At 38.7% G+C, this 18,939-nt stretch overlaps 1 protein-coding gene across 6 annotated transcripts in view; it reads left to right on the top strand.

Annotated features, from left to right (window-relative positions):
* axin1 (axin 1) overlaps positions 1–18,939 on the top strand; it is a 165,207-nt gene that overhangs the window by 96,328 nt on the left and 49,940 nt on the right. For all 6 annotated transcript variants that reach the window (XM_063059282.1, XM_063059283.1, XM_063059281.1 and 3 more), the window contains one exon: positions 12,876–12,972. In XM_063059282.1, the coding sequence (XP_062915352.1) occupies positions 12,876–12,972 (97 nt within the window). The remainder of the gene's footprint in view (positions 1–12,875; positions 12,973–18,939) is intronic.

Here is an 18,939-nt window from a genome sequence, read left to right as displayed (position 1 = left end):
GTATTTCAGCATTCCAGGTGGTTAGCTGATTGGGTTCAGCACTCAATCCTCCTCCTGTGCAAGGTCTCCTTTCCCTGACTTCCAGAAAGATTAAACCTTTATTCCATAACGTGTTTTATTCCAAAAGACCTGGAATGGAAATTTTTATCAATAAATCATAATGCTCATGCATGTAAGTTACTGCCACATCCAAATATACCCACTGGTACTAAGATTGACAGGTAAAAAAGAACATGGGAAGGGGATAAATACTGAACATTTGTTTAATCTACATGAGGCAAAGTTGTAAAATTTGTCCTTCTATCAAATCATTCCCTTAAGACCATAAGACATAGCTGAATTAGACCATTCAGCCCATTGAGTTTGCTCCCCATTCTCCTGCCTTCTCCCTGTAACCTTTGAAGCCCTGATTAATCAAGAATCTATTGACCTCCAGACCTCCACCTTAAGTATACCCACTGACTTGACCTGCACAATTCGTGGCAACGAATTGGACAGACTCATCATTGTCTGGCTAAAGAAAATTTTCTTCTTCTCTGTTCTACGTAGTCAATAGACCACAAGATAGCTTGCTTATCTCAAGCAATATAATGAAACATCCATGTCTTTTTTTTTAAATATAAAATTGTACAAATATCAGTGAAAATTCGAAAGTCTTAAAGTTCTCAGTACATACAGGCCATGAAACCTAACTAACAAGCAAACAACGATCATGCTCGTTGATCTGAGACATACTTTTAATTTGAGGTTTCCAAATAAAGCAAAAAGTTAACTTTTACCTGATCTCAGTCTTGGGGTAACTTAATTTGGGTTTTCAGCAATTAATGTTGACCCATCTGAACTTGCACACAGCTACACCTTAATTCATTTTTCAGTTATTGGGTACTGAATGGTCAGATGTCCTGGACTTTGCAATTGAAGATTGCACCAGCAAACAATGTTATCATATTTGGCATCCGCCAGATGGTTCATGAATCTGCTTCTTTCACATCTTTTTCTTTCACATGTGGTTCTGGTACTGTTGGAGCTTGTGATGGTGTGTTTTCAGGCCGATTGAGCCATCTGGCACTTTGCTGCCTCCAGGAGGGTTCAGGGAGGCGAGCAGATTTCTCCAGGCCAAGAAGCTTGGAGACTGGGTGCAAGCCCATGGTCGACTCCATTTCTCGTGGATTAAAATGTCGAGGAAGATTGAAAATGTGGAGGCGAGTGTTCTCTGCTGTCTACCAGACTCTCGCTCACTGCTGCTGGAGAAGGTGTCTGTGCTTGATGGTCTCTCTTCCTCTGGCTCGCTGTTCCTGAAGGAAGGTCCCTGCATTCGAATGATATCTCCCTTGATGCTATTGGAGAATGATGCTGGAGCAACGTTTAGTAAATGCAGTTTGTGGATTGGACTGTAGTTTACGTTAAGTTTTCTGGTTCTGGTCGCTTCTTTTCCTGTCGCTGTTTTTGGGCAACTTTGAATTGAGCGGTCTACAGATAATGAACACTGAGCTGAACTGGAGATGGACTCTTTAGTTTGTGTTGTTATCATGTGTTTTTGCTCATTCTATTTGTTTTTTGCGCTGCGGGGGGATGTTGATGGTTCTCCTTGTTCGGGTTCCATGGCTTTCTTTGTTTTGTGGCTGTCTGTGGAGAAGCCAAATTTCAGGGTTGTATACTGCATAAATACTTTGATAATAAATGTACTTTGAACTTTGATAAAGAAAAAACATTTTCCTTATGCTTAAGGTAAACTTCAAGTCTAATGAGCCTTTGTTTTTGATGATCTGCTTATTGTTATTAGATACGATATAGGGTGGTGGTATTCTCTACAGGGAATGTGGGACCTGTGTTGGCAATTGAATGTCTTCAACTGGATCAAAGTGTCCTTAGAACCATGACCCTGAATATGATGAATACATTTGGTTATTTCATTTCATATGCGGATTTTTAAAATCTAGTTGAAAGATTGGGTTAGGTGTTATGTTTTGTAACTCCAAAATAAAAAAAAACTATTTGAAATGAAAAAATGGCAGTCCAAAATGATGTGTGTCTTAGTTTGTGTTTACTTTAAGCAAGGCGTGCACAGATTGTGTAGTAACATCATGACATATACAATTCATGTATTTTTACATATAACCATAATGAATTATTTAAGCAGCAAACAATGCTCAAACAACTTATTTACAATATTGCTCAAATACTACTGAAATAATAAATATACAACACTCCTGCTTAGCTATCAACTCCCCCTCAATACAGAATGCATCTCAACTATATAACATCCACAGCATAGAAAATGTTTAAATTTCCCTTTCAGGCCTAAAGATTTAATCACTGGAGGTTTTCTTACTCTTGTGGGATAACATCTTTCCTGTCAAGGGGATCATTCTGCTTGGGAGGTGAGATTTGTGACTGTGGAACAATCTCAGGTTCTGGGGCCTCCTCCATGGTGGTACTAGGAGTTGACTCTGAGACTGCAGGACTGGTTCTGACAGATCTGGACACCCTCTTTTCTTGCTTTTCTCTCTGGATCTACTTTGATCCTTGCTCCTCTCCTGGTCCTGGCTTCTTTCTCTCTTTATCCCACTCTTTCTTTCTCGGATGTACATCTTGATCTTGGGAAGATGCATTTATTCCACTGGAGTATTCTGTTAATCTTTCTATTGCTCCTTTTACAATATGATCTTACCTTCTGGTTTTCTTTACCTACAACATCATCTAATGGATCCTCTGTTCATATACCATCACTGACTGCTTTCTTCGTTCTATTCATCCAACTGGGCTTTGGTCTTCACATCTACTTTTATAAGCAGCTTTTTGTCTCCCACTTGAAGTTTATGGAATAACTTTAATGCATGCAGAGTAGATTCTAGTTCTTTGTACTCACAGAAGCCAAATGTTTGAAACTTTCCTGCAGCTCCTTGAACTCTCTTACAGCTTAAAACTAAGTAACTGTCTGATTAACATATCAGAAGCTTTACAGAAACTGTTGTAGTTGAACTGCTGTGTTCATCACTTTCATGAATTCTCTGAACAACATGGTCCCTCCTTGGTCCATCCAGAAGCAGAGGTCGGCACCAACACCTGTTTGCCCTCGGTGGGGCAACGGTTCATGGTATACAGCAAAGAGACAGTTGTGGCATCATCCAGTACTTTAATTTGCTTTTATTTGACTCTTGCAGGAGATGTGGCCTGCAAATGTTGGATAGAACTCACTCAGTCACTCAGTTTCAACCATTCACATTCCCACAATGCTGGCTTGCCTGTTTTTACCACATACAAGCCCAATGTAGCTTGTTGGTATATTGTATTTTACTGTTACGAATGTTATTCCCACAACAGTCATCTTTTCTTCAGTATCTTTGAAGTGCCTCTCACATTCATTTGTGGAATGACTGAAACAGCTTATTAGACCATTATATGTCGGTATTTCAGTGGAGTAAAGGAAATTATAGTGGCATGAGAGAGGAACTGGCCAAAGTTGACTGGAAAGGGACACTGGCGGGAAGGAAGGCAGAGCAGCAATGGCTGGAGTTCATGCACGAAGTGAGGAAGGTGCAAGACAGGCATATTCCAAAAAAGAAGAAATTTTCGAATGGAAAAAGGTTGCAACCATAGCTAACGAGAAGTCAAAGCCAAAGTTAAAGCAAAGGAGAGGGCATACAAGGAAGCAAAAATTAGTGGGAAGACAGAGGATTGGGAAGTTTTTAAAAGCTTACAAAAAGAAACTAAGAAGGTCATTAAGAGGGAAAAGATTAACTATGAAAGGAAGCTAGCAAATAATATCAAAGAGGATACTAAAAGCTTTTCCAAGAGTAAAAGACAGGTGAGAGTACATATAGGACTGATAGAAAATGATGCTGGAGAAATTGTAATGCGAGATAAGGAGATGGCGGAGGAATTGAACGAGTATTTTGCCTCAGTCTTCACTGAGGAAAACATCAGCAGTATACCAGACACTCAAGGGTGGCAGGGAAGAGAAGTGTGCACAGTCACAATTACAACAGAGAAACCACTCAGGAAGCTGAATAGTCTAAAAGTAGAGAAATCTCCCGGACCAGATGGAACAGACCCTCGTGTTCTGAAGGAAGTAGCTGTGGAGATTGCGGAGGCATTAGCGATGATCTTTCAAAAGTTGATAGATTCTGACATGGTTCCGGAGGATTGGAAGATTGCAAATGTCACTCCGCTATTTAAGAAGGGGGCAAGGAAGCGAAAAGGAAATTATAGACCTGTTAGCTTGATATCGGTGTGGGAAGTTGTTGGAGTCGATTGTCAAGGATGAGGTTACAGAGTACCTGGAGGCATATGACAAGATAGGCGGAATTCAGCATGGATTCCTTAAAGGAAAATCCTGCCTGACAAACCTATTATAATTTTTTGAGGAAATTTCAAGTAGGCTAGACAAGGGAGATGCAGTGGATGTTGTATATTTGGATTTTCAGAAGGTCTTTGACAAGGTGCCACACATGAGGCTGCTTAACAAGATAAGAGCCCATGGAATTATGGGAAAGTTACATATGTGGATAGGGCATTGGCTGATTGGCAGGAAGCAGAGAGTGGGAATAAAGGGATCCTATTCTGGTTGGCTGCCGGTTACCAGTGGTGTTCAACAGGGGTCTGTGTTGGGGCTGCTTTTTACGTTGTACATCAGCGATTTGGATTATGGAATAGATAACTTTGTGGCTAAGTTTGCTGATGATACGAAGATAGGTGGAGGGGCCGGTAATGCTGAGGAAACAGAGTCTGCAGAGAGACTTGAATAGATTGGAAGAATGGGCAAAGAAGTGGCAAATGAAATACAGTGTTGGAAATTGTATGGTTATGCACTTTGGCAGAAGAAATAAACGGGCAGACTATTAATTAAATGGGGAGGGAATTCAAAGTTCTGAGATGCAACGGGACTTGGGAGTCCTCGTGCAGGATACCCTTAAGGTTAACCTCCAGGTTGAGGCAGTGGTGAAGAAGGTGAATGCAATGTTGGCATTCATTTCTAGAGAAAAAGAGTATAGGAGCAGGGATGTGATGTTGAGGCTCTATAAGGTGCTGGTAAGACCTCACTTGGAGTACTGTGGGCAGTTTTGGTCTCCTTATTTATGAAAGGACGTGCTGACGTTGGAGAGGGTACAGAGAAGATTCACTAGAATCATTCCGGGAATGAGAGGGTTAACATATGAGGAACGTTTGTCTGCTCTTGGACTGTATTCCTTGGAGTTTAGAAGAATGAGGGTGGACCTCATAGAAACATTTAGAATGTTGAAAGGCATGGGCAGAGTGGATGTGGCAAAGTTGTTTCCCATGATCGGGGAGTCTAGTACGAGAGGGCATGACTTAAGGATTGAAGGGTGCCCATTCAGAACAGAGATGTAAAGGAATTTTTTTAGCCAGAGGGTGGTGAATCTATGGAATTTGTTGCCACGGGCAGCAGTGAAGGCCAAGTCATTGGGTGTATTTAAGGCAAAGATTGGTAGGTATCTGAGTAGCCAGGGCATCAAAAGTTATGGTGAGAAGGCGGGGGAGTGGGACTAAATGGGAGAATGGATCAGCTCATGATAAAATGGTGAGCAGACTCGATGGGCTGAATGGCCGACTTCTGCTCCTTTGTCTTATATCCTTATATAAACTGCTCCTAACTGAAGCACGACTTACACTTAAAAGAGCAGTTGAAATAGCTGTATCAATGGAAACAGAGATGCAGACAGAGATGCAATTGAGTTGCAGTCAGGAATGAAAGTGAGTGTGAACAAAATTGTAAAGTCTAAACAGAAACCACCTGGCCAAACAAATTGTGTTATCGCTGTAGCAGGGGCTCACACACACCAGATCAATATAGATTTAAAGGTGAAACTTATAGAAAATGCAACGAAGTATGACATATACAAGAAGTATGCTGGGCAGACAAAAATAAATGGTCTCCGCAGGGAAGGAAAAAAGCTAAACAGTCAAATTGCAGTTTCAAAAAGAGCATTAATCTGCATGCTGTTGATGAAAAATCTGACGAGAGTGACACAGGACTGTGTGGCCTTGAGATTTACAATGTGAAAACTAAGAGAAGCAATATGGTTAACGCCAGAAGATAATGGCAAAGACAGAAGTCTGAAATGAGATGAGTCTTAATTCATGCTTACTTTAAGTGAGGTAAGCATGGATTACATGGTAGTGTCATGACATAAGCAATTCATGTATTTTTTTAATATAACCATAATGAATTATATAAACAAAGTCTGCTTAATCAAACAATATATTCACAGTATTACTCAAGTACTACTGAAATATTAAATGCGCAACTTTTAAGTTTTTTAATAATTAGTTTTCAGTGTCAGAGCAGTTGGGTAGTTAAAGCTTTACCACACTGCCGTTGACTCTTGAATGGGCAGGACCTAACTTTAGTGGGCATTTAAGTCCATAAGTGTAGCAAGTTTAGAGCCTTCGTATATTTTGGTGCTCAATTTCTTAATAAAATATCATTAAGGCAAATCTGGAGGAGTAGGAAAGCTTTCTGTTTTCTGTACTTCATTGTGCTTGTGTAAACTTGAGCTAAATCAACCTTTTTAATTAGATACATGTGAAATGAAGCTAAGAAAATGCATTTCTATTCAACCATTGATGCCTCTTTTCTGAAAATCTTACTGATTTCAGCCTTTAATGCACTAAATTATAAAAGCAAGTCCATTATTATTAAATTGGATTTATCAGCAAATCTGCATGAAATGTAATTCTATGAAAAGAAATTTGGAATTGCAAACCAAAATACTATTAATCATCAATTGTACAGAATTATTTTCTAAATCATTTTGAATCAGTACTTTTAGCATTTTTGTTATTTTAAGATGGCAGAATCTCTGTACTACTAACACTCTAGGGTTAATATTAGAAGCAGAATCCAGCATAAAATTAGTTTGAGATTCTTCACAGACTGGGGCACAGCATGTCTGGATCTGCGGGGAGCTTTGGTTCTTTTTTATATGGAGATTAAGGGGAATAGGGCCTATGTAATGAGCAGATAAAAGCAAGAGATGGAAAAAGATTCATTACACATGGCTCTTAGCATTATAGGTGGAGGTTTACACCCAAAAAAAGGAAGTTTGATGTTCCTGTGTTGTGTTCATTCAGTGAACTGTAAAACACTTTGAAGAAGCTTATCTGTGGTTTGAGGGTTTCCTGGGAGAGTTGCTGGCTGACTGGCAAGGAAGGCATTGATTGACATGAAAGTGATTTCAATGCCAGGGCTTTAGACTAGAGCAAGCCCATTGATATGAGAATATGGACAATTTGCTGAAATCTCCATTTTGGAATTGGAAAGCATTACCAATGGAAAGGAATAACTTTTATTTCCTGTTGCAGTGAATGAAGAATTTAAGTGCAGCCTGTTTGAAGTTCATGTGATAGTAGTGTATTAAATTTGGCTTACATTATTGAAAAATTCAATAAGAGGATGTTTTAAGAGTTTATAATTCTGAATTTCTGTCAAATTCCATTACTGATTTAATTTTAGGAACAGAAAATTAAAATCCAAGCAAACTCAATATACTGATCATGGGGGAGGGGGACAGGAAGTTGCAGCTGACTTGACTTTTCTGATTCTCTGGTTATTGTTTTATCTAGAATGTTACATGCATTTACTGCTACTAGTAACATCATATGAGTATATTTAAATATGTCATTGAACATTTAAAATTTTAATTTACAATAGTTCTGCAAGGAGTTTACTGAAACATCGACTCTGGGCAAGATCCGTATTTCCAAACCTTATCAGCGTCTGTATAATTTTGAAACAAGATGTATCTTTAAATTTCAACTGCTCAGCGATGGTATTAAGTTAATTGGGTTGTACTCCATGTTTCTAACTTTTTTTTTCATTTGGTGCAGTTTTCTATTTTCAGAGTTAAAACTGCAAGCTAAATCTGTCATGATTTGACTTCAGTAAAAGTTTGTAGGGTAAGCCAGACTACAACACAATAAAATGATGGCCATTCCATAAAGCTTGATCTTTGTAAAGGAACCAATTAGTTATTTACGATCCTTTTTCAGAATATTTGAAATTGGATTTTCCATTTGAGAAGGAATTGATAGAATAAATGTAAGGTATCTGGAATTACTGAAGGACACATCTCCCAAATCCTTGAAATGATGCAGATGGTCCTTTTATTCATCATGTATGCTTTTTAAATATAATTTTAAAGATATGAATGAACTTTTATTTGTCTGATACATTTCATTAAAAAATATAGAAAACCTTTATTTTACAAATATCATTTGCGTGATTGTCTTTTAAACCTGCTGCTACCTAAATTGTTATGCCTGTGCAATTTCTTTATATATTTACGTTTTCAACACTTCATTCTTTAATCTTGGGTATGACCCTAAACATATTAAACTAAAGTGTTGGTAATGCTCTTTGTTGGAGGATGGGGAGGGTGGGGGTTGGCGAGATAAAATTTATGAATCAGACTGTGTCTTTGTTTGAACTTGCTGCTAATGGATGAGCTGGCAAATAACATTAAAATAGTCAAACCTTTCAAGTTCAGAGGTGGCACGAGGGAATCGAGCCAAGGGAACTTCAAAAGCCAGCACAGCAAGACAGAACATGTGTTTGAGACTGAATAGATTAGAGGCCATTATCAGTCATTTGCCATGATGTAGTGAACAAAAGCTTGATTTTCCCTTCAGGGATGGGGTTAGTAATTTTTTAATAAATAGTTACTTCCCAGTGCTCTACCTGGTACCCACACATTCTATCCCAGAAATACAGGATAATATGGTTCATCATTCCATAACCACATATCTACACTCTTACTGATCTTGAGATAGCTGTAAATTAGACTGAAATACCCATTTGAACAAGACAAATCCAGAAGGAGTATGAAAGAATTATAAAATATAATTCTTATTTATTTTCTTTGAAAATGATTGAACCATATCCTACAACTCGAGGCCTGGGATCACTATCTATTAAAGCACCCACCCACCGCCACCCTCCATCCACTAATTCATGCTGTAAAGGTTAATTTCTCTTCACCCACCCCCCTCCCCAGATAACTGTCTTGGGCTCTACCTTTATCTGAAAACACCCCAGGAATAAAAAAAACATTTTCCTACATTCTCCATTGAAAGGGAAAATGGTTAGTGTTGTATCATGTGCCAGGACCGATTATGCAGGATCTGAGATGATTTTCTTTTTCCTTTTCACACTCCCCTGCCCCAACAAGACTGGGAACCGTCTCTGGACTCTTTGGAGAGTTCAGCATAGAGCAAACTGACAGCTTTGGCTTTTCAAATCTGTCTGTAAATCTCACTCTTCCGCATTTGACAGGCAGTGCGAGGGAGTCCCGGACTTCAAACTGCTGAATGCCAGAAGTTCCATTCGGAGTTGCTGGCATTAGACAGAGAGGTCTAGTTGTTTTATTTTGATGTAACTTATAAGTAGTCTAAAAGCACAGTTTTTAACTTGATCCAATGCTGGTTTTGTACTCTTTCCACATGCTGTGTACATGAGGGAAAATAATCATTGTCAAATTGTACTAAAACAGGCCATTGGCCCAATTCAAACCTGTCTTCCTGGCTTAGTCCCACATACCTGCATTTAGTTCACGTCCCTCTAAGATGTTTCTACCCATATACCTGTCCAAATGTTTCCTAAATGTTGTAATAATATCTGTCTTCACCACTTCCTTGGTAACCTGTTCCATATACTCATCACCCTCTGTGTAGAAAAGCTTCCCCCAACTTCAGGATCCCTTTTAAATAATTTCCCTCTCACCTTAAACCTTTGCCTACAGGTTTGATTCCACTGTCCTGGGGAAAAAGACAGTGATGATCTATCTTACCTGTGCCTCTCATGATCTTGTAGACCTTGGAGCACTCTCAGCTTCCTTTACTAGGGAAAACGGTCATAAACCCTCCAGTCCTGGCGATATTCTTGTGAATCTTTTCTGCACCCTCTAGCTTATTTGAATTCTTCTTGTAGTTTGGTGACCATTTCATAGGCAGCTGTAGGAATAATGGGGTTGAAATTGCAGGTGGTTTTAATTTGCCTAATTTTAACTGGGACTGCCTTGGTGCTAAGGGATTTGATGGGGCCGAAATTTAAGCATGCCCGGGAAAGTTTTCTGAAGCATTATATAGATGACTGTAATAGCAAAGGATTTACAGTAGACCTGTCAGGAAATGAGGCTGGGCAAATGATTAATGTGTCACTACAGGGGAACTTTGGAACCAGTTCAATAGGTTTCAAGTAGTCATGGATAAAGGGAGACTGGTTTTCAGGTTATTGGCGGGGGGGGGGGATGGTGGAAGAGAACTCATCTTGATGGCATGATAGAGGATCTCTGAATTATAGAATCTTACAGTAGAGAAATAAGACATTCGGCCCAATTTGTGGCACCCTTCTGTATTAATCCCATCTTCCAGCACTTAGTCCATGGCCCTCCATGTGTGAGCATTTCAAGTGCTCATTCAAATACTTCAAATGCTCTCAAGACCCACCTTCAGCTATTCTCACAGGCAGTGTAACCCAAGCACCCACCAGTCTGGGTGAAGAAGGGCCCCTTCATCCCCTCCAAATCACTTCCTGCTCTTGCTATTAGTGCACAACTTCCAGATTTTTCCACCTCTGATCTGGGAGGAAAATGCTTCCTGCAGTTCATCCCATTGAATCCTCTTAATCCTATCTACTTCAGTCAAATCCCACTTTAGCCTCCTCTTCTTGAGGTAAAATGGGCCTAGCCTCTTTGGTGTCTCCTCAAATTAAAATACTCTATTCCAGGCGGTGTGCTACTGACTCTGACTCTACTCTGGTCTCCTCCCCCCCCCCCGCCCCCCGGAAGTGGTATCACATCCTCCCTATAAAGTGGTGCCCAGAAATGCATGTAGTACTCCAGCTGAAGTCTGTTCTAGAAAGCTGGAGAATTATCTCCCTACTTCTGTATTCAATGCCCCAACTAATAAAGGCTGGCAACTAATATGCCCTCCTAATCTTGTTAACTAATCACATTGCCACCTTCATGCAGTGTCAGAACAGGCCCTTCAGCCTGTGCTACTTTGGTGCCAATTTAAACTAATACCATCTGTCTTCACATGGTGTATATCTCTCTTTCCTGGCTGTTCATGTGCCTATGTAATTTCCTCTTAAATATTGCTATGTATCACCTCCATTGGCAGCACATTCCAGACAACTAGCACTTATAAACAGGAGGTTCTGCAGCTGCTGGAAATTTTGAGCAACACACTAAATGCTGAAGGAACCCAACAAGTCAGGCAGCATCTATAGAGGGGAATAAACAGTCGACTATTTGAGTCAAGATCATTCATTAGGACTGGAAAAGAAAGGGGCAAAAGCCAGATTAAGAAGGTAGGAGGAACGAAAGAAGTACAAACTGGCAAGTGATAGATGAGACCAGGTGAGGAGGAAGGTAGGTGGGTGGTTGAAGTAGTAAGCTGGGAGGTGATAGGTGAAAAAGACTTAAGAGGGGAAGATAAAGAGATCTATAATAGGAGAGGATAGTGAAACATGGAAAAGGGAAGGAGGACAGTGTAAGGATGTTGGCCTGGTTTTCTTTGCAGTTCTGTTTTGGGATTTATGGAACATTACCTTGCTTCTCGGTGCCTTGGCTACATTCGTAGTCAGGCAACATACAGGAATAGAGGCCAGATTGTCATGCATACCTTTCGTTGCATAGAAAAGATTGCTACTTTTGCCAGTGAGTGTGGAGAAAATATGACCTTACATTTAATTACCCATTTTAGTTTTAATTAAAGTAGCAACTGATGTCAGTTTAGTAGGCAGAGTGTGATTCTATTTTCAGCTTTCTAGAATCAAAAGAAGAAAGTTTTTGATTAGAATTTTCAGCATTACTAAAAATTAGGAACATGGGGAAAGTTAATTTATCAATGCTGTTAAAAGGTTTATGGTTTAAAAAATTAAAGACTAAATATGTTTAAATCAATAATCACAAGTTATACCTTTATTTTTTGTGCAGAATTGAACATCATATTAGTAATCCACAGCAAATGAACCCTGAAAAATGCAAGCTGATAGCTTGTTTCTGATTCATTATTTATTCTTAGCCAAACTGTTTAAAAAATTTTAAATGTATAGTTTTGGCTACAGCCTCAACCAAATTTGTTACTGAAGGTCCAATGGTATGACTTTTTACAATACAAGTTCCCAATGTCGCACACTTAACAATTCACAGTAGAGCTGCTGGGTAAATATTAGACATGACAGAATAGCTCCTCCCATTTCCACAAGTGCAACTTTATTTCAGCTCAAAATAATCTGCAGATGCTGGGGTCAAAGCAACACTCACAGCACGCTGGAGGAACTCAGCAGGTCGGGCAGCATCCGTGGAAAAGATCGGTCGACGTTTCGGGCCGGAACCCTTCGTCAGGACTGTAGAGGGAAGGGGCAGAGGCCCTATAAAGAAGGTGGGGGGAGGACAGTCCTGACGAAGGGTTCCGGCCGGAAACGTCGACTGATCTTTTCCACGGATGCTGCCCGACCTGCTGAATTCCTCCAGCGTGTTGTGAGTGTTGCTTTATTTCAGCTATTGTGATAACTTTCTATTGGTTAAGTGAGTTCTGGAGATTACTTGTGGAAAATTGTAATGGTTGTAGAGGGCACATGTAAAATTTTGAAAAGTTTTAAGTTTTCTTTATATCTTTCACTCATTTTAGATGTATCAAATAATGAAATTTACATTGAAATAATTTTCTCGCTAGTTTCACTATTTCACCATATGCTTGAACATAACCGTTTTGCTGAAGATGCTTTCAAGCCAGAATATATGATTTGCTATTTGCTATAAAGATGAATCTGTGTTAATTTAAAATTAACATAGAAGAATTTAAAATGATACAGGTTGCTGAACATAGTTTAACATTTTTTTGAGCAGAGATGGAATTCCACCGTATAGAATCCGAAAGCAGCATCGGCGGGAAATGCATGAAAGTGCCAAAGCGAATGGACGAGTGCCACTACCTCACATTCCTGTAAGTTTTTCTTTTATAATCCTACAGATGAGCAAAAAGAAAATTCATCTGTGAAATATTTCTTTAAAAAAAAATTCAGCCAAATTTTCACTCAGCCTTAAGCACATACGAGGGGTGATTGATAAGTTCATGGCCTAAGGTAGGAGGGGTCAATTTTAGAAAACCTAGCACATTTATTTTACAATATAGTCCCCTGCTACATGTACACACTTAGTTCAGTGGTCGTAGAGTATACGGATCCTTTCTTTGTAGAAGTGGTTCCCAGCAGGAGTGATTGATAAGTTCGTGGCCTAAGGTAGAAGGAGATGAGTTATTAACTTCAAACTTCCTGCATTATCACTCAGAGTTGAACTGCACATGCATTTAACAAGAGCGTCTTGGACCTCCAGGTGGTCACCAGCAGGGCTGATTGATAAGTTCATGGCCTAAGGTAAGCGATGAGTTATACAGCTCTTGTTACATGTATGTGCAGTTCAACTCTTTGAGTGAAAATGCAGAAAGTTTGAAGGTAATAACTCATCTCATTCTACCGTAGGCCACGAACTTATCAATCACCCCTGCTGTGGACCACTTCTGGATGTCCAAGACGCTGACTTCTACAAAGAAGTATCCGTATGCTCCTGTGCTAGGTTTTCTAAAATTGACTCCTTCTACCTTAGGCCACGAACTTATCAATCACCCCTCATACTTGTCCCCTGCTATATTTTTCATATCTTAATACAGTGGATTCTGGTTAATTGGGACACATCGGGACCAGTACATTTAGGTCCAATTAACCAGCTAGCCCAATTAGCTAAAGTTGCATGGAAATAGTTAAAAAGCTGTGTGTATATATATTTAAAATTAAGTAGATAAGGGATGTCATAGGTACCATGTATTTTTGCTCCTCGTATGTGAAGGATGTAAGAAATAAAGTGAATTCAATACTATGTACAGTTGAAATTGAATGGAAGAGTGCAAGTGTTCAAAATATGAATTTAAAAAATGTTAAAATACCTCACTGGTTCAAATTACATCTGGAGTTTGAAGAAGTTAACATGTCAGTTGAAGTATATCAACATCATATGTTGAAAGTGTATTTGCTGCAGATATTCATATTGCTGTGGTCAAAGACAAGTTAATCCTATACTTTCCTGTTATTGTGAGTTGTTTTTCTAAAAGGATACAGTTTTCTGTTTACATTCTTGCCAAAAACTTATTTTTAATTTGAACCATAACTTGAGGGCAACACCTCACTTTTTCTACAATATTTAAGCACAATTATTCTCCTACATACTGCCGAAAGAAAATTATATTCGGCATTATTTTCCTGTAGTAAAGGCAACTGTGTCCCTCTTAAGGCATTACTTTCATGTTAGGCTTTAATCTTTTTATTCTTTTAATAGAGCAATAGGAGTATTACCCTGCTGACAAAAAGCTTCCAGGTAGTGCCTGGTAAACAGAACACAAATCTTGGCCTAAACAAAGTCAATTAAATAATAAATGAAAGAGATTTGGAAATGCTCGAGGCCTTATTTATTACAGCTTGTTCCACTGTGTCCTTTTTTAACATGTTTTGCCAACTTGATTTAATTCAGTTCTCCCAAGCACTTCATGTTGTTGGTTTGCATTTAAATAAAGACATTTAGCTGAGCGTCAACCAATGAAAATTGGAGTACCTTCTAGTAATATTTTCTGATTATCATTACTGGAGCAAGAAGGGCTAATGCTTTCATGAAGGAATTTGCATGTAGAGGGGGGAAACTGCTAGGAAAAACTGTTTTCACTAATTTAAATGAACTTTGAGTACTGACTTCTATAGAGATCTGTATAACTGAACCTTTGAATATCTTTCCACTTGTGTTTAAATTTCAAACACTAATGGTGCATTATGTTTGAAGGTTGATTGTTTCCATTCCTGTAGCTGAAGCTCTTAAAAGAAATGGCTTCTGGATTTGGGAGGTTCTGTAAGATTGTATCATGACAAATTTAATTTTATTCAAAGAGGAAGACAACATAGGAACCTCCAGTCCATTTAGCTTACTGTCTGTTATTTGAAGCTATTATTAAAGGTGTTATCACAAGACATCTTTTTTAAAAAAAAAGGGTAACCAGGCAAAGTTAACATGGACTTTATTTATTGAGATACAACGAGGAATAGGCCCTTCTAGCCCTTTGAGCCGCACTGGCCAGCTAACCCCTATTTAACCCTAGCCTAATCACAGGACAATTTACAATGACCAAATAACTTGCCAACCAATACGTTTTTGGAAATTGGGAGGAAATCGGAACACCCAAAGGAAACCACGAAGTCACAGGGAGAACATACAAACTCCTTACAGACAATGGTGGGGACTTGTGTAAAGGAAATGTTATTTGAGGAATTAATGTGTAGTGGGCAAATGAGAAGTAAGGGATGTACTAAGGCATTGGATATAGTATGGTGTCATAGATTATTGCAGAAAATAAAAGCTTGTGGTGTAGGAAGTAATATATTGATGTGGATAGAAGATTGGTAGACTAACACATAGCTGACATGCATGGATGTCCTGGTTTTCAAGATGTATTCTTGTGTTTTGCGGAGACTGTTGCTGGATATTTGCATTACAATTTTAATAAATTACTAAATGAAGGCACGAAGGTATGATTAAATTTACTGGTGATAGAAAACAATAGGAAGGTGAGTTATGAAGTAGACATGTGAACATAGATTAAGTGAGTAGGTAAGTATCAGGCAAATGGAGCATAATGTGGGAAAATGTAGAATTGTGCCTGGCAGCATAAAATGTAACAGATACTGAAGTGGTGAGATCTGAAATGCAAAGTAATCTGAGTGTCCTTGGGTAATATCCAGGTTGAACAAGCAATTAGTAAGGCTAACAGCATTTTGGTGTTTACTAGGTGTGTTGAATGCAAAATTAGAGCATTTCAGTTGTATGTCGCTTTGAGACCACTTCTGGAGTATTTTGTACAGTGTTGATCTCATTTTAGCTAGGATGTTATTGGAAGCAGTTCAGGGAAAGTTTACTTGAAGGCTGCAAAAAAAAACCTGAAATGTTGTTCATCTTTCTTTCTCTGTAGATGCTGCCTGACCTTCTGAGTTTTTCCAGCAGTTTGAGACCCTGCATTAGGTCTGAGCCTGTAGAGAGAAGATGGCCAGTATTGACAGTGAAGGCTGAGACAGGGTCTAGTAGTGATGGGTGGAATGAGATATGCAAGGGGAGGAAGAGATTGTTGGGCAGTTAGAGCCAGGTAGGTAAGGGGAGGTGGGGTGCTGAAATGGAGGCTGGTAGCTGATAGTGGGGACCAGATAAGAGAGATTCTATGATTCTTTTTACATTGTTGGGGGCCTATGTTTGTGTCCATGCCAACACCTTAGATTTATAGAAAATTAAAGTTAAAAACAAGTTCTGGGTTAATTAGTGTGTTGAGGGGAAACTGGTTAGCTCCTTGTTCCAGGATGAAGCAGAGGGCCTTAAGGCCTTTCTGATGGGGATGGAGGCGTGTAGAGACTGGTGTCTGTGGTAAGGGTGAGGCATTTGGGACCAGGGATATGGAAGCTGTCAAAATGATAAGACATAAGAGTTGTTTCAGATATAGATGGGAAGGGATTGAACAAGGGGACATAATAGGCTTGTTAAGAGTCAGCATAAAATACAGCTCTTCTAACACATCTGGTTTGTGGATCTTGGGTAAGAGATAGAGTGCAGTATGGGAAGGGGGCACTATCAGGTTGTAATGGAGTAGAGATCTAATGCAATGACATTTTTAAGGTCTAAGACACAGTCACTTGGTGTTTGTGGGTCACTGTTTAGGGGAAATAATGAGGGGCTTGAGAGCTACCATCTGGCCTCTGCAATTTAGAGGTCAGTGTGTCAGACCACAATGGCATTACTCATCTGGAGGAGGCTGAGATAGGTGTAAAGTGGATGGAGTAGTACAAATTCAGAAGTGGTAATGGGTGTGGGACTGGAGAAGTTGAAGTAATCAATGACATATTGGTAATTAGAAATGAAAAGGTCAAAATTTTTAGGCTAGAGAAGAGACTCAAGTGGAATGAGAGTGCTGGAGATATGAGAAAGGATCATCATCAGTAAAGGATTCCTTGTTAAAGAAATAGGCACAGAGGAGAATGTGACAGAAAAGTTTAATGTCATATAGGTGCCAATACTCATTGAGATACTGGAGAGCACGAAAGGATGTCTTATCTTACAAGGAGTGGTTGGGCAGCTAGATTTGTGTCTGATGGAGTGGAATATGTCTTGTTTGCAAAGAGATCCAAAGGGATCCTGACAGCATATATGTGGAGAGGATGCATCATCTTAATCTAGAACCAGGAGTGACTGTTTTTTCTGTAAAAGTGATCACTTGTTTTAAAGAATGGATGTGGTGAAATATTTTGGAATGTGAGGAGTCTCTAAAATTGACTTTCCCAAAAACAGCAATGGATGTAGTCTTTGAATAACTGCAGGCCAAAGTTAAATTCTTTAAGCGAGAGGGTAAAAGATTACAGCAGAAATGCACAATTGAAGTTACAATCAGAACTGTCATGATTTTAATGGCAGAGTAAAATCGATAACTAGGTGGCCTAATAATTTGTTTGAATATGTAAATACTGCAAAATGTTATCAGTAAGCCCCGTGTGTTATAATAGTTTGCTTTAAGCCAAGTCAGTATGAAAAGTTAACACCAAGTCCTGTTGTATGCATGCATGAAAGATTAACTATTTCATGTTTAAGAAATAAGGCAGTGCAAGCTTGTCAGCCCTCCCTGTGTTTTCTCAACGTAAAAATTTCCAGTTGATAAAAAATTAAAGAAGAGTAAGGTGTTGAGGAAGGCCTTTTTTAAAGGAAATATTTCTCATTAAAATATGACGTTCAAAGCCCAAAGAAATCAAAAGAATGTGTTGGGCAGTGAACCTGAACTAATTCTGGCATGCACTATTTACCAATTGATGAAAGCCATTCCAGTTATTTATTTCCTGGATTGGTAATCAAAATGAATTAGAGATCATTTTGGAGTCTTTCGGTTCTATTTGATTAAATAGCTAAGAAAATACGTAAAGCAAATATTTTTTTTACTGAATCTCTATTCCTTGCATTTTAGATTGTTAAATGTTGGGAAGGGAAGTTTCTAAATGTCCAGCTCACTGTTTGAAATCGTAGTAGTAGGAGGATTACAAATTAATTACACACCATTCTTTGTTAAATTTTGTATGCACACACAGACTAATAGGCACATTGAGCCCAGTAAGCATAACATGGGCAAGAATTACAACGTTAGATAAAATTAAACACTGGTCAACTCCTATTTAATCTAAAAGGTAAAGCTTCAAAATTAATGAAGGGATGATTCCACACAACTACAAGTGGCTGCTAATTGACCAATGTTAACTTTTCCTAATAAGTGAAAGTACACAATAGCTTGGTCTGAGGATTTTGCTCTGGTTGTGTCCTATCTGAATATAATACGAAAATGAATGAACTGGATTTTTTTTTTATTAACAATGAGTAAAACCCGTTAAAGAATCATGGGTGTTTTGCTCATAGCCTTGCACCTGAATATTGTAGATATAATTAAACCTTAAATTTGCCACATCTGTGCTTTTAGTTTACACTGAAATATTATGCATTGCTGCCTCAAAGAATGCATTAGATATCTATTATGAAGACACTGTTAATAATTTGCATTTGCTTTTTGTAATGACTACAAAACAAATTACACACCAATTATCAAGCAGCTAAAGTGCTACTTGTGGACTGAACTGCACAACATCGTTTATGTATAATTGTGAATTTGTAATTGAAACTAAAGTTATAGTGTATAGTTTCATGCATAGTTTGTGTATGATCTACATAGTTTATCGTTTAGCATATTCAATAACAAGTAACACTTGTGTTTGCTTTATTTTCTAGATATAAAGCAAAATCTAATTTTTATGCTCCCTGAACCCCTCTAATGTCAGTGCACAAATACTGAAATAAGAAA

The sequence above is a fragment of the Mobula hypostoma genome, chromosome 9 (genome assembly GCF_963921235.1).
Source record: "Mobula hypostoma chromosome 9, sMobHyp1.1, whole genome shotgun sequence".
NCBI classification, from domain to species: domain Eukaryota; kingdom Metazoa; phylum Chordata; class Chondrichthyes; order Myliobatiformes; family Myliobatidae; genus Mobula; species Mobula hypostoma.
This window is presented reverse-complemented; position numbering and strand designations above follow the sequence as displayed.